The sequence below is a fragment of the Melanerpes formicivorus genome, unplaced genomic scaffold (genome assembly GCF_026170545.1).
Source record: "Melanerpes formicivorus ecotype bairdi unplaced genomic scaffold, bMelFor1.0.p_v2 SCAF_23, whole genome shotgun sequence".
Taxonomy (NCBI): Eukaryota; Metazoa; Chordata; class Aves; order Piciformes; family Picidae; genus Melanerpes; species Melanerpes formicivorus.
Window position 1 is genome coordinate 408,376 of NW_027142375.1, and position 27,769 is coordinate 436,144.

Consider the following 27,769-nt stretch of genomic DNA (forward strand, 5'->3'; position numbering starts at 1 on the left):
AGGACTTTTGGGAATCAATCACTTGGTCTGGGGAGGTTTCTCAAATGAACAGAGCTTCTGTGGGTAACCTATTGTGAAGTGCCAACTTAAGGAAGAATCCCCATGAAACTAAAATCCTCAGGGAAATTAAGTATTGTGGTCTCCTACCTACTGTTTTGACTGCTCAAATCCCAGTGGAATTACTAGTAACTCCAGTGGCAGTCCAGACAAAACTCTGCATACAGCTGGTTAAAACTAAAATACTCTGGGGAACAGGAGGATGTTTTTTCTGGAACTGCAGTGTCTTAACACATTAGCTAAGAACATACAAGACCACAAACAGGATGTGATCATTCTTTCTCTTCCTTACAGCTGAAGTGACCAAGTGCCTATACAGCAGCTGAAAACCACTTCTTAATACTCAGCTTGCAATTAAATTTCTATTAAGCTATAGTGTATTTGTTTTGCCATAGGCTGGGTGAAGAAAAAAAATCCCTAAATTTCAAACTGAACTTCTGGTCAGAAATCACTAAGAGGCCACCAAAGCTGTCTCATCTAATTACAGATATTTAAGTGCTCTTTCAAGCTACCTTCTCAAACCAACTGCCCTTTTGAGCTACAGTCTTGAAGTCTGATACACTAACTCTTTTGTGGATAACTGATTATAGGTAAAAATATCCTGAGCCTGACCTTTTCCTCCAGGGTCACCAAAAGGTAAATCAGTCTACTCATCTACAGATATTACATTCATTTCTCTTAGAAGACAGTCATGGGAGTATGCTGCCTCGAGACTGGACATTATCCAGGACTGCTGATGGCCAGGGAAGTGCACAGATGTAAACTAAGACCAGACACTGCACTTCTATTCCTGCCTGCTGCCTGGCCTTACTGCAGCTCTTCTGACACTTCAACCTGCTGTGGCTATTTTGTTTCTCAACCTAACACACACTGAGGAAAAGAAAGACTTGCTTTTTACTTGGCTAGAAAGCTATCTCCTATGACAAAATGCAGCCTCTTTCCTGCCAATGACATTAACATTCTCCTTCAACAAAACAGCTTTCCATAATAAGCACATTCACAGAATGCAGTCTCTCAGCTACAGGACAAATTCAGGTCATGTATGGTAAACCCCGTTTTATCAGACAGCAAATGAAAAGGCTACAAAAAAACTAAGGAGGTAAGCTGGAGGTAACCTTCCCTTTGCTCACACATGGTGGCTCTGTACCCAGGGCAACAGCTTCCAAGAAGGAAAAGCAGAAGCTCAGGAGCAATACTGTAGCTGGTTTCATGCAGTTTGGCTTTCTGCCGACAAGATTCAATCCTACATCCTTTACCAGAATTAAAAGTAACATCCTAAATTTATCAGCACTGCTGGTTCTGTCTTGCAGTGCAGCTACTCCACCAACTGAAGCAGAGTCCTATTATTGCAAAACTACAGCAGCACAGCGGGAGATTACGTCTAATATCTGCATCTGCAGATGGATAACACTGAATTCATACCTGAGTTCCATTTCTTTGTCTTGCCCCCAAGGCTCAATTTCACATTTGTACCTCCTGGTTCCCTGTGAAATAGTGTAAAGGTGCAGCTAGCGAGAGAGATGCCAACTGTCAACACACGTGAAGAGGCTTGTGTGCGCAGTGCACTGCATCGGGCACAAAAAACACATTGCCTTCCACAACTGTAAACCGAGCTTGTGAAGGCAGAGGAATGGCTCCTGTCAGAGCATTTTAAGCAAGGCAGTTATAGTCTTGAACCACAGCATTAGCCAGCTTACAGCCTGGGCAGTTTGCAGCCTGGCTTCCCAGCAGGCTAGGGATAATACAAGCAAAGAAACAGCTGAGCTACTATTTACCTGTTCCTCTGAAGCTAATGTGTAAGCCATGCCACTATGAATTTACACAAATTCTTTCCTAAGGACAAAGGCTCCTTCATACTGCTACTACTAAAAAACAAAACCAAAAATACTAAGGTCAACAGGTTATCTATAGGTCTCAGGGTGCCAGCACTAACCACTGAAGTAGTGGGCAAGGGAGACACTGAGTATGCCGCTCCATGGCCATGCCAGAATTCCCTACCTTGGCTAACCCTCCTGGCCATCTGGAGCTGCTGCTGAATGACCTGCTCTGCCAGGAGAGGCAGTCTGGAAGCAAAAGATGAGAAGAATTATATTATTAACCAGGTAGACCTAAAAGCACTGGAAATTGAGACAAAAATTACACTGTTTAAGTCTCACATTGACGTGTGCTCCTCTGTAACTGGTGAACATGCACGTGTATCTGCATCCACCAGTGGCCTTGGTCTGCAGCTGGGTCAGACCTCGTAACTAACAGTGCCTGTCATGAGTATGGTTTTTCCATAAAACTAAAGGAAAAGTTTTATCAAAGGGTGAAATAACATGCTCAACAACACTGTTGCATCTCACTGCATTTAAGTATGTTGTTTACTTCCTCTCCCTTCATAAAAGCTGAGCAACTGGAATAAGTAACCTGCAAATCTGTTGTTGGGGTGGGATACATTTTGGTGGTTTTTTTTAAGACTACATCTTCCTCTCTTCATAAACTGTAACTTAAGAAGAAAGAAAGGAGTGAGGTCATGGGATTTCTTTTTTATTTTCCATCCACAGGAGTTTGGAAAGGCCAAGCTGAGCCAGCTAGCAGTCTCCAAGCTGGCAATGTCACGAGATTCCCATAAAAGTCCTGCTGCAGCAGTCCTGCTGACACAGGTAAACAAGTTTATTCCCTTTCAGCTTTAGCGTCTCACTGGCCACACTGAAATGTGGGCAACTTAAGGCACTTGAAATGCCCCTGCCTCCCAGGTCTTTATTTGGGCAGCAGACATTCCTTTCTTCCCATGTATGGCGTAACTTGGTGCTGAGTCCCAGCAGGGCTTAACCCGCAGCAGTTGAAGCCCCAGCGTGCACCAAGCACCTGTGTATGTAAGCGAGCAGCAGGCTTTAGCATGACTCTTCAAAGCAAACAGGAATGCCCAGGAGATGAAGGCTATTGCACATGTGGTTAATAAACACTGCTCCATCCATAATTCACATGCAGAAATACTGCTCTTCATCTCTGAATGCAAGTTCTCAGGATATCTGTAACTCCTGCTTTATGTAGTGGCAGAAGCACCATGGCATTACGAGGTTGAATTCCCTGAACACATGAACACACCTGCAGCAGCCTCAGCTGTTACAATGCTCATGTTATGACATGAATCACTCCACAAGCCTGCACATAATTATCAGACTGTCTTGATATATTTGATCCTTTACATGCCATGCCAATGAAGTTCTCTAAAGTACGTTACAACTATTCTTCTGCTTAAAAAAAAATAATTAAAGAAATTATTTCTTGCCTGGGACTTAAGCTCTGAAACGTCAGAAGTGAGTGGACCAAATTGCTTAAAAACGAAGGTGTGCAAGTAACTACAGGACTGGCTTAAAGAGATGACATCTGCCTGACAAGGTCAAGCAGCATCAGATCCTGATTTCTTATAAGATCTTTTAACTATTCTCTGTAATGCCAGCACATAACCTTTTCTCATTAAGTGCTGTTACAGTACACCAGACCCGTCTGATGTAGTAATATTGCAAAGAGCAAAGGAGACACTTGTTTCCAGGAAACAGCAAGACACTAAAAACCCAGCCCTTTTTGTTGTTGGTTTGAAATTTAACTGATTACTGAAGCCTCTGCAACTTCCAGCACAAGACTTGGTGCACACAAGGGAGTTCATTTTGAAAAGGCAAACAGGCAGAAGGTCATTACAGAGTTAACTCAATAAAATAATAATTTCTACTTGGATAAACTGACCTAGATTTCCCTGACTTCTCTATGAAAACAAAGGATGCAACTTGGACAAGAGATGACATCTGAAAGGGAAGCCAGGGGCTGGATAAGGGGTCTGAATCCAATACACAGGCTGGTCCTTAACCGGATGAGTGGTGGTCCCCAGCTGACATTACAAACCACTGCCCAGCATAGGATTAACCAGCAGTTACTAGTGGCTTCTACCCCCATCTTATGTCATTGATGACCATGACAAATCTTCCATGTCCTCCACCAACGTGGGACTGGACGCTGAACTCATCATACACGGGCTGGATACCTCCTTCCAGCTAGAATGGTGTTCTCCAAGCTTGTGGGAATCACATGACACAAGATGCACTTACATAAGGGTCTTATGAAGTCCTCGGGATGTTGTTTCTGGGCTACAACCCCCATGGGAAGCTCTGGCTGAAAACTTAGATTTCCAAAAGCAGAGCTTTATTTATTTCCTGGAAGAGCTGATGAAAATCCATCTCCCTAGCTAGCTGCAGGGATCCAGGCCACATGGTAGATGTGGCACAGGGAAGTCCATCAGGGCCTGGGTAGCACAGTGTGGAAGACAGGAACTGAAAAGGATCCTTCCTGGGCCCCCTTGTAACATCTCCAGATTTTCCGATTACTTTTCAGCAAAGCTCTCTTTGTACTGGAACACCTCCTGTGAGCTCAAGTGAAACAATCTGCCCAGCAAAAATGTTCAATGAAGGGGAAACATAAAAGCATGCACAGAAAGAGGCTCAACTCCTCTCTTCTAACCCAACCCTTGGCACGAGATTAAATCTCATTAAAAAAACAACAGCCAAAGTGTCAAAATAGGCTATCTTAATTGCCTTACTCTTTCCCCACAAACCAGGTTCTAGGCAATATTTTTTAATGGTCCTCTTCCATTATTGCAAGGTCTATCTACCATAGGGTTATCTTCCCACCTTGTCCACCCAGCCAAGAAAGACAACCCCAGAACTCATGGGGCTTAACACTGCATCCTCTATGAGAAGCACTTGAGGTGTCTGTACATGTTCATGCCTTGTCATCCTTAAATTCTGGTAGGAAAAATGTCCCTAGTGAACATGTGAAATAGTTGTTACTGACTTAGAAAACAACAGGAAAAGTTGCTAAGAAAAGGCTTTAACTCAGTCTTTCACAGAAGCAGGATTTAAGCCTTCTGCAGGACTAAAGGAATAAAATATTCCTACCTATCCTTTTCCTTCCATTTGCTATTTATTTTTGTTATTATCATTTGCACTCCTTTTCAATTTAAAATAATTTTCTGGATGTTCTGATTTAGGAGCAGTGTTCACCTGAAGAGGCATTCAGAAAAGAGGGGAAGAGAAAATAAAAAAGGGGAGCACTGACACTCTCTTCCAAATTACAGAATGAGGCAAACTGAACATTCTTCTTGTAGAAAAATGCTGCCAAATGCTGCTCTTTTGAACTAACAGTTCTCCATGTCAGCTGTTACAGAGATATGGACACCACAGGAGTATGATTCCTGAACTCCTCAGTGGAATAACCAGATGTTGTACTGTACAACACAGACTACAAGAACAAACACACCCTGAGCTCTGGACTTCCACACCCACCTTCACTGGACATATAGATTGAAATGCTCTCTGCGTAACAGAAGAAGACTAGCACTGTCAAAAAGTGACCCAAGCTTTACTCAATCTAATGCTCCATTTTCTAGTATCAATGATTCTTCTGCATCACCTGAATGAAACTTCACGAGTGATGATATTCTCAGTGGCACTTCCCTCTTGTCTCTCTACTAGAATCAAAATAAATGGTCATGGATCACCTAGAAGACTCACTATGACAAGAAAAACAGGGGAAGACATTCCTTCCACGTAAGGAGCAGCTCACACAATGCAGTGCAGTCAGGGATGCTGAACACTCAAGGTGCAACAGCTCATCTCATAGCGCTGTTCATTTACTGCTGATTTGTCTGCCTGGGCTGATGTCTCCCCTACTCATGCCTCCAGGTTACAAACGAGTTAAAACTCATGCAGTGGCAATTTCAGTCTTCTTGAGACACTGAAAAAGCTCTCATGTATTAGCTAAAATAAACATACTTCATTTTAAAAACCTTCAATCTTTATGGTGCCACTGGGACAGCCTCTAAAAGTACACCACATAGGAAAGCAAGTAGAAGTAGTATGCTTTGGAAGAGCACATATAACATGGAATAGTCTTTGAAATGTAGTACTGCCCCCCACAAACTCCTGCAATTCTTGGAAATTTCCAATCTTTCTAGCTCTCTTATATTGTGTCACTATTTCCATAATGCAGACTGTAATCAGCTAGTTGGGAGTTATATAAAAACAAAGAAATGGGAACTTTGTTTTCAGGAGAGGTGGGGAAGGAGCAAAGGGTTTGCAGCAGCATCCATTGCACCAGGGCTGACTGACTGGGGAAACCTGCTAATGACAGAAACAAGAGGAGACAGAGCATCTCTGGGTTGACCAGTGAGCCAAGGAAGGATCCTCCCCCTTTCCTTCAGCTGCACATTGATCTCTTCAACAAAACTATCTGTTGCTGACAAGACAGTAAAGCACATCTCTGTGCCAGAGGCAGCAACCTGGCACCCCTGAGCCATTAGATGAACTGCTTCTGTGCCTGCTGCTAAAGGAGAAGGTGGAGTGATGCCTGCAGCAGGTTTAAAAAAGCCTTCCCTGATCTTCCAGTATCATTCCATTTACTATTTCTGATTGTGGTGCTTTAATCCACCCTTACTGCTAAGTTTTCCTAGTTAATTTAGTGGTTTTTTTTGTCAGGGTCTCCTGTTTTATGGATAAGATCTTCCTCGGTTTAAATACACAGAGTTCTGCCTGCAAGAAAACATTGGTACTGGAGCTACTTAAGACGGGAAAAAACAACCCCAAGTGCAAAATGCATGACACTATGTGATGGTAATCCCTTTGCTCACAAGTCTAAAGACAAAATATGTTTAAAAACAAAATGTGTTGAAAATGATACAAATGTAATGTGTTTAGTTTGTAATTTTAAATGGTTTGTAAAGTCTTTCCTCAGATGACTGGGCTTCAATCATTCATTAACTTGAAGCCAGTTTGTCCTGGCAAGGGGGAAGAAAGTGGGTTTCTCAGCTAGAACCCATTTCCTACCAGAAGCAAAAACAATCTGAAGAAATTCCACTAGCAAACCCACCTACCATACCCCAAGGAAAACTGTAAATAAATTCAATAGAAAAACAAGCTCTGCTAGCAAAATCTAACTTTGTGGGCAGTCTTTAAATTAACAATTCACTTGCTTAGAAGTACTTTTTAAAAAGCAGAAAAGTAGGTCAGCATGTTTCCCCAGCATGTCTTTCTGACTCCATTAAAACTGTCTGTCAGATGACTAACCATGCCTGTAATCCAACTAAAAGCATGTTTGCTTTCTGCTGCACTTTTTGCCAGGGGAAAGGAAGAATTCCACTTAGCTTTAACCCTGAAATTCAGTTAAACATCTCCAAAACTCAGATAATTTCCTCACATCAACTTACCAAATCCATGTTTATTGAAAATAAGCAACTGGTTACAGATGCACAGCACTGAGAAATGATTCCATAGACTGATTAAATGCCCACTGGCTGCAGGCAACGCCTGTAGGGCTTTAAGCTACAACTTGCTAAAGTAAGTGTTCAGAGCTGTTGCCTGACTGACAGGCTTTCATAAGGTGTAGATGAAAAAATTTAAGAGCTTTCAGAAACACACAAGCATATGAACCCGTACTGGAATAAGGTGCAAGGGGACAAAACCATTTCAGAGAATCACAGAAACATTGAGGTTGGAAAAGACCCTCAGGATCACCAAATCCAACCCAGAACCCTACTCTACAAGGGTCACCCCTCAACCAGAGCCCCAAGCACCACATCCAAACCACCTTTAAACACACCCAGGGTTGGTGACTCCACCACCTCCCTGGGCAGCACATTCCAATCCCTCACCACTCTTGCCATGAAATCATGTTTCCGAATGTCCAGTCTAAACCTACCCAGACACAGCTTGAGGCTGTTCCTTCTCTGTGAGAAGAAACCAGCACCAACCTCTCCACAACCTGCTTTCAGCTAGCTGTAGAGAGCCAGGAGGTCTCCCCTCAGCCTCCTCTGTTTCACACTAACCAGCCCCAGCTCCTTCAGTTGTTCTTATCAGATTTATTCTCCAGGCCCTTCACAGCTTCCTTGCCCTCCTCTGCACTGGCTCCAGCACCTCCACATCTCTCAATATTGTATTGAGGTGCCCCAAACTGGACATAATACTTCAGGTGTGGCCTCACCAGAGCTGAGTACAAGAGGACAATCACCTCCCTGCTCCTGCTGGACAAAGCCCAGCCAGGATGCCTTTGGCTTTCTTGGCCACCTGGGCACACTGCTGGCTCCTATTCAGCTGCCTGTCCATTAGCACCCCCGGGTCCCTTTCTGCCAGCAGCTTTCCAGCCACACTGCCCCAAGCCTGAAGTGCTGCTCCTCAAGCCTGTAGCACTTCTCTTCACTTTAGGTCAAAGGAAATTAATACCAACACCATGTGACTTTTCTTGTGATTCTGTTAGTATTAACAGCAAAGTGTTATTTAAGTTAGGATAGAAAGTGTGTTCTTTCTGCTGTTTGCATGGTATCTAACTTTAAAAAATCCTGTACACTTTCTATGCAAGAGCTGAAGTAATGGAGATGAACTGTTCTGATGCATTTTAAATAGACCATGTGATAATAAGTCAAACTGAAAACACATCAAGGCTATATTTAGAACACAGTCCTAGGGCCAGCACCCCAGCAGGAGGAGCTGCAACAAGTCAGCAGCCTTATTGCAGGCATGGCAATGGAAAGCTGCCTCTGCTACAACAATTTATACAGAGGATGAAAGCAAGCCCTTAGAACCTGAGAGCAGCAGAGGCAAATACATGGCCTCATCCACTTATGTAGAGATCTTCCAAAACTGACTGAGATCTTACTGGTTTCCAAGTGCTTGCTTTCTATCTTCCACACTATCAGCACAGGAGTTGCCCTCACTGAGAGGCCAGCAGGAGCTTGTTTCTTTGCCTTCTCCAGAGGCACCTATTTCTATATTCTGTACAAGAGCATCCCCAACAAAGCGGTCAGTAAGTCTGCAGCTATAACCCATCGGGAAGATGAACACATCTTTCTTCTAAGGGAAGGACCAAGCACGTGGCTCCTCTGAATACCAGCCCTTTAGGCACATTTGGCTTGCTGCAGTTCAGACTTCCCAGAACTCTGGGGAACAATTTAATGCATTTCTCATGAACCTTGGCTACTGTAGACAACACCTTCAGCTTGGCCTGACAACCAAATAAGCCATGTTTAGCTTCAAGGCTCAGGACACTGGCAATGCACTCTTTCCCAGACTGATATTTATCTCATTGACGTTTCTCCATCCTTTGGAGATGACAGCCCAAAACAAAAAAATCTTTCAAAAAGAGAAAAAAAAGCACAGAAACCACAAGGTGCCAGTATCAAAAGAACACACATGGCACAAGAAACAAGAAAATTATTTGAGAGAGGAATATGAAGCAGTGAACTGAGTGCACAGAGGAAGAATGGAAACTCTGAAACAAAGCTTTTGAAGTCATGGGATTGGGGTCTCAGCAGTTATATCTGCATGACCAAGCAAGCATGGCCTCAGCCCTGTGCTTCAGAGCACATGGACCAGGCAGGGGCAGTTTACCTCTGAATTCCCCATCTGCTTTTACAACAGCATTGCCCAGCACAACACAACTCTGAAAGGACAGGCCAGGTTTTTGCCTGCACTGAAAACAGTTTGGATACTTAACTCAGCAAGAGGCAAGGGCTACCTGTGATGGTAACATGAATGCACAGTGCAAGTGTCTTTACAGGTACGATCTCGAGTAATGCTATAAATCCCTCACAGACACCCCCCAAACCAAAGTGTGGACAAGAAATAAGAGACAAAGGCCAGGGGAACAACAAGATCCATGTTAGGAAGCTGCTTTGGAAGAGATATCTGCCCCAAACACCTTTTACTGGCAAACTGACTGAAGAAAGCATGTGATGTTCTCTAAAATCCCCGAAGGTGTGGAATGAGAAATGGGAGGTTCTGTGTCAGTGCCACTAACTATTCTCAGAGAAGAGCCAAGTGGCCTGTGGCCACTGAACTCCACACACTCTCTGGAGTGTGCTGCAGGTGTTAAGTAGAAATTAGACTGCATGTGTATTACACTTTTCACTGCCTCTAGTTATCTCCACGTTTCAACTATAACAACAGAAAAGTTACTTGTACAAGGACTCTGTGCCACTCAGCTGCATGTCTCCCACAGGACAATATCAACAGGCATTCAGAAAGGCCACTAATATCTGACACTTTTTCATTTGTTAAAGCACATCTTTTTCTGAGCATGGTCAGATACTCCAGCGCAAATTATTAGCATAAGAACTTCACAGCTTTAATAAAACACCTCGTTAGGCACAATTTTAAGAAAGGCACACATTTACAGTCGCTGAGGACTAGGATTGATGGATGCAGACACAGGCTGAAGAGAGCACACGAGCCCTACTAACTTCTGCCAGGCTGTGTTGTCATAGAGACAGCAGAGAGCGATGTAAAGTTCACCGTGGTAGCTATACCTTAGTGAGTGAGTCTTAATGCAACTTCCAGCTGAGGACATGTAATCAGTCTCAGTATGAGCTTATTGAATGAATTCCCGTCAAGCTTACTCAGCCCTCAAGAGACCAAAATGAGGGAAAAGGTTTAAAAAAATACATATTTTACTACTTCAGAAGACAAGGCAAGGCTAAGTGCTTCTCTTGGATTGAAGTAGAGAGGTGTTTGGGTTTTTAAAGTAAGAAATAATACAAAACATTAAAAACTTGATAAAGGAGTTAAATTCTTTTAAAAGTTTGGAAAGAGTAATTCTAGGCAGCCTGGTAAGGTTTGCCATGTTCAACCATGTCTCTCCCGTCCCACAGATACTACCCCCATGGAGACGGGTGCAGCCCTGCCATTTCATTGCCGCTCTTCTCCTATCAGGTTCCATCACCTCATTCCCTCTTAATATTGCCAAGCGCAGGACTTGCCCTGCTCTCCCCTCTCCTTCTGTTCCTTTCTCCCAGCACTGCCTTCCCCAGTGGCATTCGACCTCTAGTTTATCTTCCCATGGGGCAGCAGCGCCCCTGACCTCTCTGGGTCCCTGCACTGCGCTCAGTCCCACCACGTGGGAGGTACAGGACACTGGAGCTGACAAGCAGCACAGAGACAGTGCTGGGGTTGTTTATTGGCCTGGCTCTCCAATTCTTAGCTTACACAATTAAGAGGTTTCTATGCCAGAAAGGGGAAAAAAAAATAATTTGCAGCACTAGTGTGTTATGGTTTAGAGTCACAGCTATTTGCATAATGCCTGAAAGGCAATGAACAGAAGAAAAAGAGACCTCAGGATGCTCTGCATACTTCTCTGTAACACTTCAGCACATAAAGATCAGACTAATTACCCAACAGTCTTGAGAAGGGTTCACTAATCACATTCTGCTTGAGGAATTAGGAGAGAATTTACTTAAGTCACATCATGAAAGGTGCCAATAAATTGTTCAGCTGGAGAGTTAACATACTAAAAAAACCCTAACCAAACCAAACCAAAAAACTACATTGTTTTCTTTAGTAGTTTATTAATTGCTGTCTGAAATACTTCTGTGAAACACAACGAGCTGCAAATGAATTCATGGGCTATTAATCTGCTGTACATGGCACTGGAGGGAAAGCTCATTAGGTGAGTTGATGCAATTACTGCTATTACATAACTTCACAGAACATAGAGTAAATTATGAATAATAACAATCAATCTATATTGCTCCTTTAAATGTTAGAGCTAGCAAAGGAAAGCTGCGCAAAATCAGGGGGAAAGGCTAGAGCGCAAAGGAGGCAGAGCCCAAAAGGAGAAAACAAAGGCAGATCTGATTCTTTGAAGACACTGATCTGATGTGAAAAGCAAGGGATGTTTGTTTAGCCATGAGAAACAATCTGCAACAAGTAGAACATAATTCTCTACAAGAGCATTTTAAGTATATATAAATAATTTTCAGCCACTAGGCATAACAAAGTATACATTATCTCTGGCAGAGGACAGATTGACACCAGAGCACAGGAGGATTCTTCACCTTGGCTTTGCTCTCACTTTAAAAAACAGCCCCATCACTGAACATTTGGCATTAAGTTCTAGAAGCCCCCAATTTCCCAGCCTGAAAAAAACCCACAAAACTGGTATTGCTGTGGGATCAACAGCTGGGAAAAAAAAGGCACCAAATCTAAACCAACCTTAATGAACAAAATAAAAAGCTGTGATCTGTATGGGCTAGGCACCGTTTCCCCACTATCTGTGCACTCCAATTCTTAGTTTCCCTGGTATTTTCACAGCTTACATGTTTCATCTTCAAAGCACTTAACAACACAAAGTCTCTTAGTGCCTGTAACAAGGCTCATAATTTTCACCTCCCAAGACAGGATAGTTAGTCTAATCAATTTGTGTTGAGAAAGGAATTAGTCTCAGAAGAGAATTCATAGTGTTGGGATTTCCACTCTGATATTCAGCTTGTGCCTCTCAAGAAACCAAGGCAGGTCAGTGGGCAAGGCAACTACGCTGGAACCTTTGAAAAAGCCCCCAGCTACTCCGCAGTATTTAGTCATTAAAAACCTACCCCAAAAAAAACAAGGCAGAAACAATTCTTATATCCACTGCTTTCTGCTTGTTTAAAAGGATTAAAACTCCAGTTCATTTCATAGTAATAGTTTCTAAACTAAGATTTCATGCATTACAATTAAGTCACTTTAAAATTACATTGGTGGAATCTGCATGAATCATAAAAAATCACAGAATTGTTAGGGTTGGAAAGGACCTCAAGAATCATCCCATTCCAATCCCCCTGCCATGGGCAGGGGCACCTCACACTACATTACGTTGCTCACAGCCACATCCAGCCTGGCCTTAAAAACCTCCAGGGATGAGGCTTGCACCACCTCCCTGGACAACCTGTTCCAGTCTCTCACCACCCTTGTGGTGAAGCATTTCTTCCTAACATCCAATCTGAATATCCCCATTTCTAGTTTTGCTCCATTCCCCTCATTCCTGTCACTTCCTGACACCCTAAAAAGTCCCTCCCCAGCTTTCTTGTAGCCCCCTTCAGATAGTGGAATGCCACAATAATGTCTCCTGAGAGCCTTCTCTTCTCCAGACTGAATAGCTCCAACTCACTGAGTCTGTCTTCATAGGAGAGGTGCTCCAACCCTGAAGTTCTTAAACACAACTACACCTCCATTTAGCCACTCATTGAAAATGGAACTGCTCTTTACAGAATCACAGAATCACCAAGGTTGGAAGAAACCTCAAAGATCATCAAGTCCAACCTGTCACCACAGACCTCATGACTAAACCATGGCACCAAGAGCCACATCCAATCCCCTCTTGAACACCTCCAGGGACGGTGACTCCACCACCTCCCTGGGCAGCACATTCCAATGGTGAACTAAGGAGTCTGAAACAAAACCAAACAGAAATATAAAGCAAAACCCACAAACATGGCAGTTGTTCAACTTGCCGTTTCCTGGTTCCCAATTTAAAGCAGAATTTCAAAAGTAATTAAATTGTTCAGTAGCAGAATATGATCATATGTTCAAGAAGTATGAAGATTTCAGTATTCTCAGACTGGGAATTCTGTAACAAAGAGTAACAGACATTTTTGTGAAAGTTTAAAACAAAACAACAAGTAAAGATGGAGCAAATCCCCTGGATTCTCTCCACTTCAATACACTCCCCTTTATTCCCTCCCTCTCTTCCTCCTTCCCTCTCTCCAGAGAGGTTAATTGTAAGCAGATTTCCAAACCTGAACATCACTTCAGTGCACTGAAGCAATCTGGAACAATAATTCTGTGCCTTTATAAACATAATTTTGCTTTATTGGAGCTCACTGCAGTTGAGGTTTATGCTAGGATGGAGAGCTTCCCTGCATCACACTCTGGTATGTAGGCTGGGTGCACGTTTTAAGGGGATCCTGAAGATTATCAAGCACAGTGACAGTCTTTGCAGCTCACAAATTTCATAGAAGATGCTGGAAGTGTAAGAGCTGCTGGGCTAAGCTAAGCAGTTATGGCAGAACAAAGTTCTACCTTCCTCCCTCCAGTACTCTGCAATAAATCAAATTTCAGTTTAACAGCAGGCTTCACCTCACAAAGCACATGTTCCAGCATCCTGCTTGAAAGGATCCACTACTGCTGGAGAGTTTGGTCCAGCCCTCTGCACTTCCCCTTCACCGTGGGAGGCAGCACTATACAGGTGACACTGCCAGCTCCCAAAGCCCGCTGAGGGCCAGGCAACAGTGAGCTACTTCTGACACCCGCGGTCAGGCCAAGGATGGTGCTTCAAACATCGGTTTAGAGATCACATAATAGAAGGGCAAAGGTTAGTTTCCTAAGGCTCTCCATCACATAATGGGCCCCTGTCAGCCTCAGCAACCTCCCCACTTCAGCAGCAATTACAAAAAACAATTAAAAAAATCCTGTGCGATCACCATTTGTCTCTACACGGTAACTGAAAACATTCACAGGAAGGGTGAGACAGAAAAGGTCTGGTGTGGGGATCAGAGCCTCAGCTACACACTCCTAGGCATGCACTCACACATGAACTGAGGTGGCACATCCATACAACAAAGCCAAAACCTGACTTGCTGCTGGTGGAGGGTCTGGCTCAGCCTGTTACACTGAGAGTGGAGCTCAGGTTGCACAGACACAAGCTGAGCAGTTTCTCAAGGAGGGGGATCAGATGAAAGACAGCAGGGCTTTTATTTCAAGCTGTGCTTTGTCCTGTTGCAGGATGATAAGACAGTCATCACTAAGTCATTCCCCCTCACACCCTTTGTCTTTTTTATTTGGAACACAAACTTTTTGCAACAGTGAATGCACAGTAAAAGAGCCCCTGCCTTGTGGGATACGGTTTCAGTGCATCTTGCAGATATTATCACAAGGCAAATAGCTCCACTCCTGGCTAGAGGCAGTCTCCTTATTGACCTCTCTTGATCAGATCTGGAGTGTAATGTGGGGTTGAAGATAGCTTTTTTCCCCCAGCACAAACAAAACAACCTTAAAGAAATGCAAATATAGTTCATTCCTTCACCATCTCGCTTCATTCTCTAAAAGAAGATAAAAGGATATAAGAAATGCTCAGTACTCCTTTTCCAAAACACAGTGCCTCCATTCTGAAAACCTCACTTGCCATCCTGACTAGGCAGCCAGTTCTCATCTCATCTCTGATATTTCTGTGTAATGCTCATGAAGCTCAGGAGGAATGGCATATGAAAGTACTTTTGCAAGCCCTTTGAAGGCAGAACAAATAAACACAAGATTGTAGCATTTAAGCACAGGTCATTCCATATCCTAAAATACTACATTTACTCCCCTACAGCTCCTGGGAACAGAGCTTGGGGCTCCTGTTTGCAGCTGCCCATCAGGATTACTTTCCCCATTTGGGATTGCTCTGAGCAGTTTAAGTTTGTTTCCCTATGAGATTTCTCTGATACTTTTTCCTGTCCTTTGTTCATGGCTTTCAAATTACAAGGTAACAGAACTGCAAGAAGACAGAAAAACAGAATGTGAATAAGGTACTGGGGGGAAAGAAAAACCTCTGTCTTGTAAAAAACAGTCCACTGACAATGTGCCTTTTTTTACATAAGCTTCTAACGAAATGGAGTTGAAACTTGGCAACACACATTGGAAAAAGGTCAGATAAGAAAATAGTTTTTCAAATCTCTTAAGAGATGAAAAGCTCCTGTTTATGAACAGAGAATAGCTTCAGACTTAGTTCTTAAACCCAGAAGACAAGAGACACTGCACACTGATGACATTTAAAATAATTTCCCCGTTCCTTTGCAAGTGCCCTCTAAAGAAATGCAGAGGACATCCCTCACTTCTCCCCAGTATTCTATCCCCCTTTCAGTGTCTGTAGTGGTTTGAGATAAAGGCAATTGCCAAAGGGCAATTTCACTCAGTTCACCCAAGGAAAACATAATTCTTGCTGGAAAAGCACCAGCTACCCTACAGGAGAACACAAGCCATCACCTAAAAGGCAGTAAGTCTTTATACTTTACCCTAAGCAACTTTGGTTAAGGTGTTAGGAATGCAGCTAACATTTCCAGGATCTACTCTAACGTGACGTTACAGCATTTAATAAGATTATTACTTCACGTCAGCAATAAAATCCTTAAGAATTCCAGACCAATGAGCCCTCAGGTATGAAAAATGGGTTTGCTTCTCTTCCAAACCACATCATACTGCTTTTATCAAGGAGAAAATTTTCTTGTGCTTGGATACATATGTGCAGTCAAATACACCTATCAAAGAGAGCCCTGGGGCTGTTTAGTCTTGAGAAGACTGAGAAGGGATCTGATCAATGTGTCTCAATATTTGAGTGGTGGGTGTCAAGTGGAAGGGGCCAAGCTCTTTTCAGTGGTGCACAGTAGTAAGCCAAGGAACAATGGACACAAACTTGAACACAGAAGGTTCCACCTCAACACGAGGAGAACATTCTTCACAGTGAGGGTGACAGAGCCCTGGAGCAGGCTGCCCAGAGAGGTTGTGGAGTCTCCTTCTCTGGACACATTCAAAACCCACCTGGATGCATTCCTGTGCAGACTACCCTGGGTGATGCTGCTTTGGTGGGGGGGTTGGACCTGATGATCTCTGGAAGTGCCTTCCAACCTCTAATGTTCTGTGATTCTGTGACTCAATAAAATCTTCCTCATTCAATCTCACATCTTTGTGCATCTTTCTATTTAGCCTACCTTCTCCTTTGCACCCATCATGGTCTCCACTCCAGTAAATCTATACACAAGTACAGGTAAGTGCACTTTAGGGATATGAGAAAACAACAAAACCCAGCAAGGGCAGAGAAATCATGGATTTCTACCCAAATATTTTTAAATGTTCATTTAAAGCACAAACCAGAGATTTCTAGAAAAGGGAGAGAAAAATCCTTTGGCTTTATTTTTGTGCATTTGGCAGCATTTTTCCACAGTCAGGTTCACTGACTTTGCAGATTTAAAAGAGGAATAGTTTCCCAACTTGTTTCACCTTTCAGTGAGGTGCCAGTCAGCAAGGACAAGACTCAAGGCCACTGTACCTTCAGTTTGATCACCCTTCAGGTGATAAAAAAGGACCACAGGTACAATCACCTGTACTGAAGGTGGCTGCTGTCTGCTGCATGACAGCCAGCAGGAAGCCCTCATGAACGACAGTCTGAGTTGACACCAAGCCCAGCAAAGCCACAAGCCAGTCTGCAGGGCAAAGGCAGGCCTGAAACCATGCTTTAGAAGCCAGCTGTTCCACTTACACCCTTGCCCCAGGAAGCCATTTCCAGAGCAGAAAGGAGATAACCCACCCTTAAAGGAAGTCTCTGGGGGGTGTTCTTTTAGAAAACCTGGCAATATTACCCTGCTGAGTGTTCTCATACCCACACAGGGTGGCCATGCTACACAGACAGCCTGTCAGACTACATGTTTTTAACTGACAGCATTTAGGCTGCAAAGTTAACTGAACTCAGGAGGTGACATAGGTCTGAAGTTGTGTCCAAAATTCATACTCGTTTCTCTGCATGTGAATGCAGGTATTGCCCTCAATCACATAACTGCATGATATTTTTCTACCTTGGGACTGCCACATATTCACAGGCTATGACAAGCAACAAACTCTTTCTCAAGACCACTTACATTCTTTGGACATTCCCACTTCAAAGCACTTCTGTAGTCTGCAGTACTGGCAGCGATTTCTTGTGACTTTATTGATAACACAGTTTTTATCTCTGTGACATGTGTAAACCATGTTCTTCTGGATACTTCTGCGGAAAAAGCCCTGAAATCAAGAAAAAAATAAACCAAATAAACTTTGGAGCTTCTCATACCCCTTAGACACAGGCATTCCCATTGCTTTAAAATAACAAAATAAACTCAAATTTATGTCTGGAGTACAGTATCTTTAAAGACTCTTATTTAGCACTGTTCCTTGCAACATAAGGCTCATCTCTTAAATAAAAATTAACTAATAATGTAACCTAAAGCCAAACCAAACAAAACTAGAACTAGTAACAACATTCGGGAAATTGACTCCTAGACTTTACCAAAAAATTATCATTATTATTACTTATGGATGTAGTAATGAGTTGGGTAAACAACAGCCTTCCTAACAGATCCACTTGGAGGTCAAATATCCATCCGGCAACTGACAGCCTCTCTAAGCCTGAAGATCCCACCCAGTTTTGTTACAGTAGAGATTCTAACATTTGAAAGGCTGCATATAAAGAGAGAAATTATTTGAAATGCAGGTCTCTTTGCCGCTGAAACTCTAGAGCACTTAATAAGGCTTCTGCAGATAGAAGAGTTCCAGCATCAGTCATTGAGTTGTGAACTCATAAAAGTTGCTAATTACAGCTTTTCTTATTCAGATTCAGCTGTGAAAATAATCAAGAGTTACAGTGATCTTGAACAGAAATTAAAGAGAACTAGAGGTCTGGTTTGTACTTAAGAACACCATTTGACTGGAATCTTCTTTGGCAATGAAAGAGAGAAAAGCCACTGTAAGCAGTAAGGTTAGCTGGCACAAAAAGAAAGGCAAACCTGAAGTTAATTACTTTATCTGCATTAAAAAATGCTTTACATAATATCACATAATAATGAAGAGGGGAAAAAAAGAGGATTAGGTTGAGCATTTTAGAGCTCAACCCACAGATATTCATCAGAAGTACTTTTGCAACAGACACTTGGAAATTTGACATCACTGTTTAACCTTCTCCCTCAGACTTTGAAAATTGTTTCAGCACAAGCACCAGGGTCAAATTTCAGTCAAGATCACAGCATTACAGCAGGACAGTTAGCAATTCAATGTTTGTTGGAAGGTTTGGGAGGTTAAAGCTCTTCCACCAGCCGCATGTTTACACCCTACAGAGGAGCGGTAAACTTGATGTGGCAGATTATAGCTTTGTGCCCACAATGCATTTGTCTGAAGATGTAATCATGGAAAGCTATAAAACTGGCTCTCTTAGAAGCACTTCTTGAGATATGCAAGTAGTTTAAAAGCCAAACCCCTATTGTTCAGACTTAACTGGGAGAGGTTCTGCCCATATGACTAGGGAGTGGTAGGGCAGGCACAGCCAGTAAGAGCTGGTCATAAATTCCTTGAACACCCAACATGCGACAGATGCTGATGTTATGAAAATACCAGCAATCCACTCAGAGCTGAGAAATGCCTCCTTAATCACGTAGCCACTGGCAGGTTGTTTTCTGCAGCTCTCGCACAGACAAGACTCATCCTGAGGTTAGCTTCTCCGACTTAGAAGGTATTTAATACTACCATCAAAAAAGTAAGCAAAAGCCCTCCAGTTAGACACTAAGTGAAATGACCACATGATAGAATTGTTTCTTTTCGTACCAAAACCAAAGCTGCCATACAGGGAGTGACAGAAGTGTAAGCACCAGCAGGTAAGGAGCATTTCCTGGGTACTGGAGCTCTGTTTCCCAGGTCACCTCCACAAGATTAGTGCTGTGCGGTCACAGGTTTTGGCTGGCACTGCAAGCAGGGACATGTCCAGAAACATCTGCAGAATGTGACAGTGCACTAGAAAAATCAGACAGTGTCCTGTTTGAACCTCACTTACATTGGTTACCTGCAGTTTTGCAGAAAGAAAAAAACCCTGCAGGGCACCAGGATGGCACTCGCTGCCCAGTTAATCAGAAAGCACATTTAAACCATTTCATGTCTGGGTTCCAGATAGCCCAGGTGTAACACACTGTCTTGCTCACCAAAACCAGCAAAGTTAGAAGCAAGCCTAAGTTTTCCTCCAAGTGCTTTTTGTCAAATGATTTCCATTTGATCTCACAACCCCAACAGTTTCTGCAAAAAGCAAGAAAATCTGAATGTGACCTAACTTTAAGAAGTTGTCAGAACCTTCAGAGATAGCAAACTACCACTGCTTATAAATTAATCAACTTCTAGTGACTATGTGCTCTTGGGAAAAAAGTTACTATTTAACATAATACATTCACCTTGAAAGGCATCTGTTTGAGTATTTACATGGGCAATTTTTTATGCAAATGTTTTAGCATACCATCCAAAGTAACACCCCATGATAGGAAATGAGGCACTGCTGTACAAACATCCCCCAAGCACGAATGCTATTCCTGCTTCACAATTTAAAATGTCCTATGAACGTGAAAAAAACAATTCTGAGGCAGAGATGACAGAATCAGCCAGGTTGGAAAAGACCTTAAAGATCATCCAGTCCAACCAGGAGTGGAGGCCAGTGACAAGCAGAGTCCCTCAGGGATCAGTCCTGGGACCTGTCTTGTTCAACATCTTTGTGGGTGACATGGACAGTGGCATTGAGTGCACCCTCAGCAAGTTTGCTGATGACACCAAGCTGTGTGGTGCAGCAGACACGCTGGAGGGAAGGGAGGCCATCCAGAGGGACCTTGACAGGCTGGAGAGGTGGGCACAAGCCAACCTCAGGAGGTTCAATAAGAGCAAGTGCAGGGTCCTGCAGCTGGGTCGAGGCAATCCCAGGCACAAATACAGGCTGGGCAGGGACTGGCTGGAAAGCAGCCCTGAGGAGAGAGACTTGGGGGTGCTGGTGGACAAAAAGCTCAACATGAGCTCTCAGTGTGCACTTGCAGCCTGCAAAGCCAATCAGATCCTGGGCTGCATCAGGAGAAGTGTGGCCAGCAGGGCAAGGGAGGTGATCCTCCCCCTCTGCTCAGCCCTGGTGAGACCCCACCTGGAGTACTGCCTCCAGTTCTGGAGCCCCTATTACAAGAGGGATCTGGAGGTGCTGGAACATGTCCAGAGAAGAGCCAGGAGGATGATCAGAGGGCTGGAGCACCTCTCCTGTGAGGACAGACTGAAGGAGTTGGGGCTGTTCAGTCTGCAGAAGAGAAGGCTCTGAGGTGACCTCATTGTGGCCTTCCAGTATCTGAAGGGGGCTACAGGAAGGCTGGGGAGGGACTGCTCAGGACCTCAGGTAGTGACAGGACTAGGGGGAATGGAATGAAGCTGGAGGTGGGGAGATTCAGGCTGGATGTGAGGAGGAAGTTCTTCCCCATGAGAGTGGTGAAACCCTGGAATGGGTTGTCCAGGGAGGTGGTTGGGGCCCTGTCCCTGGAGGTGTTTAAGCCCAGGCTGGATGAGGCTCTGTCCAGCCTGATCTAGTGTGGGGTGTCCCTGCCCATGGCAGGGGGGTTGGAACTAGATGATCCTTGTGGTCCCTTCCAACCCTGAATGAAACTATGAAACTATGAAACCTATCACCCAACGCCATCTGATCAACTAAACCATGGCACCAAGGGCCTCATCCAGGCTCTTTTAAGCACCTCCAGGGACAGTGTCTCCACCACTTCCTGGGCAGCACATTCCAATAGCAAATCTCTCTTTCTGTGAAGAATTTCTTCCTAACATCCAGTCTAAACCTCCCCTGGCACAGCTTGAGACTGTGCTCTCCTTCTGTCACTGGTTGTATGGGAGAAGAGACCAACCCCCACCTGGCTACAACCAACCTTCAGGGAGTCGTAGAGGGCAATGAGGTCTCCCCTGAGCCTCCTCTTCTCCAGGCTAAGCAACCCCAGCTCCCTCAGCCTCTCCTCTCAGGGCTGTGCTCCAGACCCCTCCCCAGCCTTGTTGCCCTTCTCTGGACACCTTCCAGCAACTCAACATCTTTCTTAAACTGAGGGGCTCAGAACTGGACACAGGGCTCAAGGTGTGGCCTAACCAGTCCTGAGCACAGGGCAGAATGACCTCCCTGCTCCTGCTGGCCACACTGTTCCTGATGCAGGCTGGGATGCCATTGGCCTTCTTGACCACCTGGGCACACTGCTGGCTCATGTTCCGCTGTTGTCCACCAGTACTCCCAGGTTCCTTTCTGCCTGGCTGCTCTCCAGACACTCTGTCCTCAGCCTGTAGTGCCTCATGTGGGTGCTGTGGCCAGTGTGTAGAACCTGGCATTCAGACTTATTCAATCTCATGCCCTTGGCCTCTGCCCATCCGTCCAGCCTGGCGAAGTCCCTCTGCAGAGCTCTCCTACCCTCCAACAGATCAACTTCTGCCCCCAGGTGGTGTTGTCTGCAAACTCACTAATGGTGGACTTGATCCCCATGCCTAGATCACCAATAAAGATATTGAACAGGATGGGGCCCAGCACTGATCCCTGGGGCACACCACTGGTGCCTGGCTGCCAGCTGGCTGTGGCACCATTCACCACCACTCTCTGGGCTCAGCCTCCAGCCAGTTCCTAACCCAGCTCAGAGTGCTGCTGTCCAGGCCATGGGCTGACAGCTTGGCCAGGAGTTTGCTGTGCGGGATGGTGGCAAAGGCCTTGCTGAGGTCCAGGCAGCCTGTCCCACATCCACCAGGCAGTCACCTGGGCATAGAAGGAGATCAGGTTGGTGAGGCAGGACCTGCCCCTCCTAAATCCATGCTGGCTGGGCCTGATCCCTTGGCCATCCTGTAGGTGCTGTGTGACTGCTCTCAAGATGATCTGCTCCATAATCTTGCTTGGCAGTGAGGTCAGGCTGACAGGCCTGGAATTCCCTGGCTCCTCCATCTGGCCCTTCTTGTGAATGGGCATCACACGGACCAGCTTCCAGCCATCTGGGACCTCCAGTGAGCCAGGACTAGTGGTAAATGATGGAGAGTGGCTTGGCAAGCTCATCTGCCAGCTCTCTCATTACCCTAGGATGGATCCCATAGACTTGTGGGGATCGATGTGGCTCAGGAGGTCTCTAACTGCTTCCTCCTGGGTTAGTGGGGGGGCTACACTGCTCCCTGACCCCATCTATCAGCTCAGGAGGCCACTTGTCCTGAAGACAACCTGTCCTACTATTGAAAATGGTTACTGTCATACAGAACTGCTGTTGATAGAACATACAAAGTACTTGAATTTAAAGCAGAGGGAGCTGCTGAAGGCCTACCAGGAACAGCACAATATTCCTTTTATTCACAGCTTTTAAAAGGAACTTGGATCTCGTGCTTTGGTTTTATTTTATTTTAATGAAGACAAACAAAATGGAACTAATTCTGTCCTTCTGAACAACTTTCATCAGCATCCTTTGCACAGTGAATTTTGAACAAATATTTCCATTTCTAACTTTTCCTGCGCTCCATGCCACGCTCCTCTCAGACCCATCCCTTTGGTTACCTTAATGGATGACAGAGAGAGTATCACTCTGACCACGCCACATTAGGCCTCCTCATTTATTGAATGCAAGGAAAAAATGCTGAGTATAAATTATTCAGAAACCCATTGTATCAGTGTGTGTTCCCTGAGCATCCACCAGATTATTTTTCACTTTTAATTGTGTTGATATCTTATCTGCTCCAACGAAAGCAGAGAGTGATACATGAGACCCTATATATCAAGAAGCAAATAAGCCCAGTTTACTAAGTCTGTTGCTCAGAACTAAATAGCCTGTTTAGTCAATCTAACTTCAACATCATGCCACAAAACGCCACCTCGTCCCACTCACCATTTACTTCTGTAGTACTGCTTTGTGAGTGTGGCAAAACCAGAGAACGAACTCGGAACAGAAGTGCCCCCAGAGAATATCAACTATTTCACCAATACTTTGAATGCCATTATGCCACTGGCTATCTGGATACAAAGGAGCTCATTAAGGATGGAGCCCCACGGTAGCGTTAAGTGTTCAAGAACATGAAGTCTTATGTAATTGTCAGTGCAACTACTAGCCTTACATAGCTGATAGGGAATCTACACAGCTCCCTCTCTTTCACTGTCAGCTCAGTTGATTTTGGCCTGTCAGATGATTCAAGTTGTGCACACCACACGAAGGGCAGGGTCATTTAATCTCAGCCATGTCTCAAAAGCATTTTGCCAACATAGGGCATGCCAAATGTTACCTGCAGTAGGCTTACAGGCTGAAAATTTGCACTGCAAGGCAGGGATAGGGCTATTGCAAGCTCAATCTGTTTGAACAGCCTGCTCAGCTCATCTGGTTCAACTTTGATTATCCCTAAGCACAGGCACCCAACTATGACTCCCAAAGATTTAGAGGCCATTCTTCAGTACACTTGCAAAATGAGCTTCTGGGTTAAGTGTACTGCTACTTTATCATAAAAGAAACAAAAGAAGTAGGAAGGACTTTTCTATGGTACAGATGATCGGTCATTTATAAACTCTGGCTGAGCTCTGAAGGGAAAGATAAAAGAACAGAAAATCTAGCCCATGACGTACCTGAAACCTCTGCCATCAGCTTTATTCTGAAATCTAGGCTGCACAAATATGTACTTTTCTAAATAAACCAAATCTGTTTGCAGTGAACGGCCTCTTTTCAATCTACTCATTTTAATCATTCAAGTTATGCTTGCTAACCCTGTAAAATGTACTTAAGCCAGGTAAGGACCCTGTACCTGCTCTCTATGGAGCGTCAACAGCGATACTTAAGGTCTCTCTCAGTGATGAGATTTGCACAAAACTGCTTTGTTCCACATCCAGGGTTCTGCCTGGGTACATCACGAGCTGAATGTCATTTGCAATATGTTTATCACAGGTGGCAGCAGTCAAGGAACAAAAATTCCCTTCCTCACAAGGTCCTGGTAGGATGAGCAGTCAGGTTAGGTCAGATACACACAGTTTTCAGTTGCTCTGAAAAGCCTTGGCAGCATGCAATCCCACAAATGGAACTCCATAGAAAGGCTTGTAAAAGAACTAGAAGCCCCAGCACATGCTGTTAAGTGATTCTGTGTAGTACAAAGGAGGCTGTAAAATGGCTGCAGCCAGAACACAAGACCCCACAAGTAATGAAAGCTGCCAAAGCAGCTATCTAAAAGGAAGCTAAAATGAACATATTCCCAGTTGCACAGCCCCTTTCTTGGGATGTCTGCACTGACCATCATGCTCTGGAAGTCACAGCTTGCAGAATAAACAAATTAATTGTGCCTGGACACCCCTGCCAGCACAAAATGGAAGCAGCTACAACAATAAGTAGAGGAAGGTTCACTGCCAGGAAGCAGGGAAATTGTGCTGCTGATGTATGTCAGAGCAGGACAGACAGATCTTTGCAAAAAATCAAATGAATAAATGGTATTAAAAGTCCATAGCTTGTAGACAACACCTAGATGCCAGGCAGCTGGATCCCAGCCTGCTCTGGGAAGTGCTCGGGGTTTGTCCATCACTGCTGCTCCTTCCAGCAGGCACTCTCTGCTCGCCATCCACGTTTCACCTTGTCTAGCTATGCAGCCTGCAGATGACAAGCTACTGTAACTTTCAGTGGCTGAAGAACCCCACATTTGCTATTGAAACCAGGGTGGGTAGTTTGGTTTGGTTTGGTTTGGTTTGCTTTGCTTGCCCTTTTTGTTTTTTTTAATCTACAGAACTCAAAACACTAAAAAAGCCCCACAAAGCTGGTCTCACATACGGGAATACAAACCTGTGGACCTGAGAGCACTCCACCAATGACAAAAATAAAAGCCTATTCTTATTTTTACACAAATGGACAATTTTGAGAAGTTTCAGGATTTTCTCATTTCTTGAAAAGAGAAAAAGGGTCAGAGGATAAGGACAGGCAGATGAGGAAGGTGTTACCCCTCCCTAAACTACCAAATGGGGACACTAGTCTGCAATTGCTAAAGTTCTCCAGAAAAGACATCTAGAATAGAGTAGAATAAACCAGGTTGGAAGAGACCTTCAAGATCGTGTCCAACCTATCATCCAACACCACCCAACCAACTAAACCATGGCACCAAGCACCCTGTCAAGTCTCCTCCTGAGCACCTCCAATGACGGCAACTCCACCACCCTCCCGGGCAGCCCATTCCAGTGGGCAGTCACTCTTTCTGTATAGAACTTCCTCCCAACCTTCAGCCTAAACCTCCCCTGGCACAGCTTGAGAGTGTGTCCTCTTGTTCTGGTGCTGGTTTCCTAGGAGAAGAGACCAACCTCTGCCTGTCTACAACCTCCCTTCAGGTAGTTGTAGAGAGTGATAAGGTCACCCCTGAGTCTCCTCTTCTCCAGGCTGAGCAACCCCAGCTCCCTCAGCCTCTCCTCATAGGGCTTGTGTTCCAAGCCCCTCACCAACTTTGTTGCTCTTCTCTGGACACCTTCCAGCAAGTCAACCTCCTTCCTAAACTGAGGAGCCCAGAACTGGACACAGGACTCAAGGTGTGGCCTAACCAGTGCAGTGTACAGGGGCAGAATGACCTCCCTGCTCCTGCTGGCCACACTGTTCCTGATGCAGGCCAGGATGCCATTGGCCCTCCTGGCTGCCTGGGCACACTGCAGGCTCATGTTCAGCCCACTATCAACCACTACCCCCAGGTCCCTCTCTGCCTGGCTGCTCTCCAGCCACTCTGACCCCAGCCTGTAGCACTGCATGGGGTTGTTGTGGCCAATGTGCAGAACCCGGCACTTGGATGCGTTCAACCTCCTGCCCTTGGACTCTGCCCATCTGCCCAGCCTGTCGAGGTCTCTCTGCAGAGCCTCTCTACCCTCCAGCAGATCAACTCTTGCCCCCAGCTTGGTGTCATCAGCAAATTTACTGATGATGGACTCAATGCCCTGTGGTGGTTTAGGCTGGGTGCTGGCCCGGATGCCACTGCACAGAACACACCTGGGAGGTCCCTATGGGTGGGCCCAGCCCAGGGGGTGGTCACAGGAGACCAGGTATTCCATTTCCCATAATGCCCTGCTCCCCTCTAAAATGCCCATGCGGGGTCTTCACTTCCTCTTTTGTCTCCAGCTGCAGCCTAGGTAAAATGGTGTGAGCCGCCTCCCTTGGGCCTGCCCAGGCCCCAGGCTGGGTTGGGGTGGGAGAAAGAGCCCTGGGGGGGGTTTGGGTGTACCCCCAGGTGGGGACGGGATGTTCTTGGGCATGTTCTGGGATCTCTCTCTTTGTCACGGTGCTTGTGGTTCTCTGTAAAGCTTTCATTGGTGTTTGTTTTTAAATTGTTTTTCTATGTCAACTTTCCATCACTTTTGCAATCCCTTTGTCTGAGTCGTTGTTTCTGCCCTGTGGTGGGGAGGGGGTTTGCCCCAACCCATTACATGCCCTCATCCAGATCATCAATAAAGATGTTAAAGAGCATGGGGCCCAGCACTGATCCTTGGGGCACACCACTAGTGCCTGGCTGCCAGCTGGATGTGGCACCATTCACCACCACTCTCTGGGCTTGGCCCTCCAGCCAGTTCCTGACACAACGCAGTGTGCTCCCATCCAAGCCTAATATCTTCTAAGGTAAAAAAATATCTTGTGGTGCCCTTGAGGGCAAGAAAAAACATGCAGTTTTGACAACAGAGCTTGAAGGAGGTAATTCATGAGGCTACTAAGGCCAATTAGCCACTGCCCATTGGTGAGACTGGAAACAACCCCCATTTTTCATCATGCCCACACCAATACATTTTCTGATACACACACTTTGCTCTAATGTTAAAGACCTGCTCCAAACCATGAACACACTGCTATTTGGTTTTCTTTCTGGGGAGTTTGAAATACCTCTGCTGGACACCTGGCAAATTGGGAACTGCCAATGAAACAGGGGAGATGCACTCACACAGCTGCAAATCTGCATCCAGTAGATTTCTCCAGTGAGGGTACCACAGCATCCCTAAGGTTATGAACAGATTTATCCTAAATTTTGATTTTCAGTGAACTTCTGACCTTTTTCAGCAAACATGTCAAAGTCTCAGACAAAACAGTCATCACCTTGAAACCATACGTGAGGGGAAAGAACGGCTGAGACTTTCTGCTTCTCCACTTCAGTAATTTAAACAGAGAGGAAGATGCTGGTATGCTAGTCCATCTGCTTGCTTCAAATGAAGAGGGGGGAAAAGGGGGAGGGAGATGAAATGTATACAATTAAAAAGTTACAGTTAACTTCCTTTCAGTAATGGTAGGATGATTTTTGGCCTGCTAAAACCTCCAGATGGGAAGAGTAATTAATATAATTTAATACGAATAACAGGAGATCAAAGAAATGCT

At 44.8% G+C, this 27,769-nt stretch overlaps 1 protein-coding gene across 4 annotated transcripts in view; it reads right to left on the reverse strand.

The window, feature by feature from the left end:
* RARB (retinoic acid receptor beta) overlaps window positions 1-27,769 on the reverse strand; it is a 340,719-nt gene that overhangs the window by 29,363 nt on the left and 283,587 nt on the right. For all 4 annotated transcript variants that reach the window (XM_068152274.1, XM_068152273.1, XM_068152275.1 and 1 more), the window contains one exon: window positions 17,507-17,648. In XM_068152274.1, the coding sequence (XP_068008375.1) occupies window positions 17,507-17,648 (142 nt within the window). The remainder of the gene's footprint in view (window positions 1-17,506; window positions 17,649-27,769) is intronic.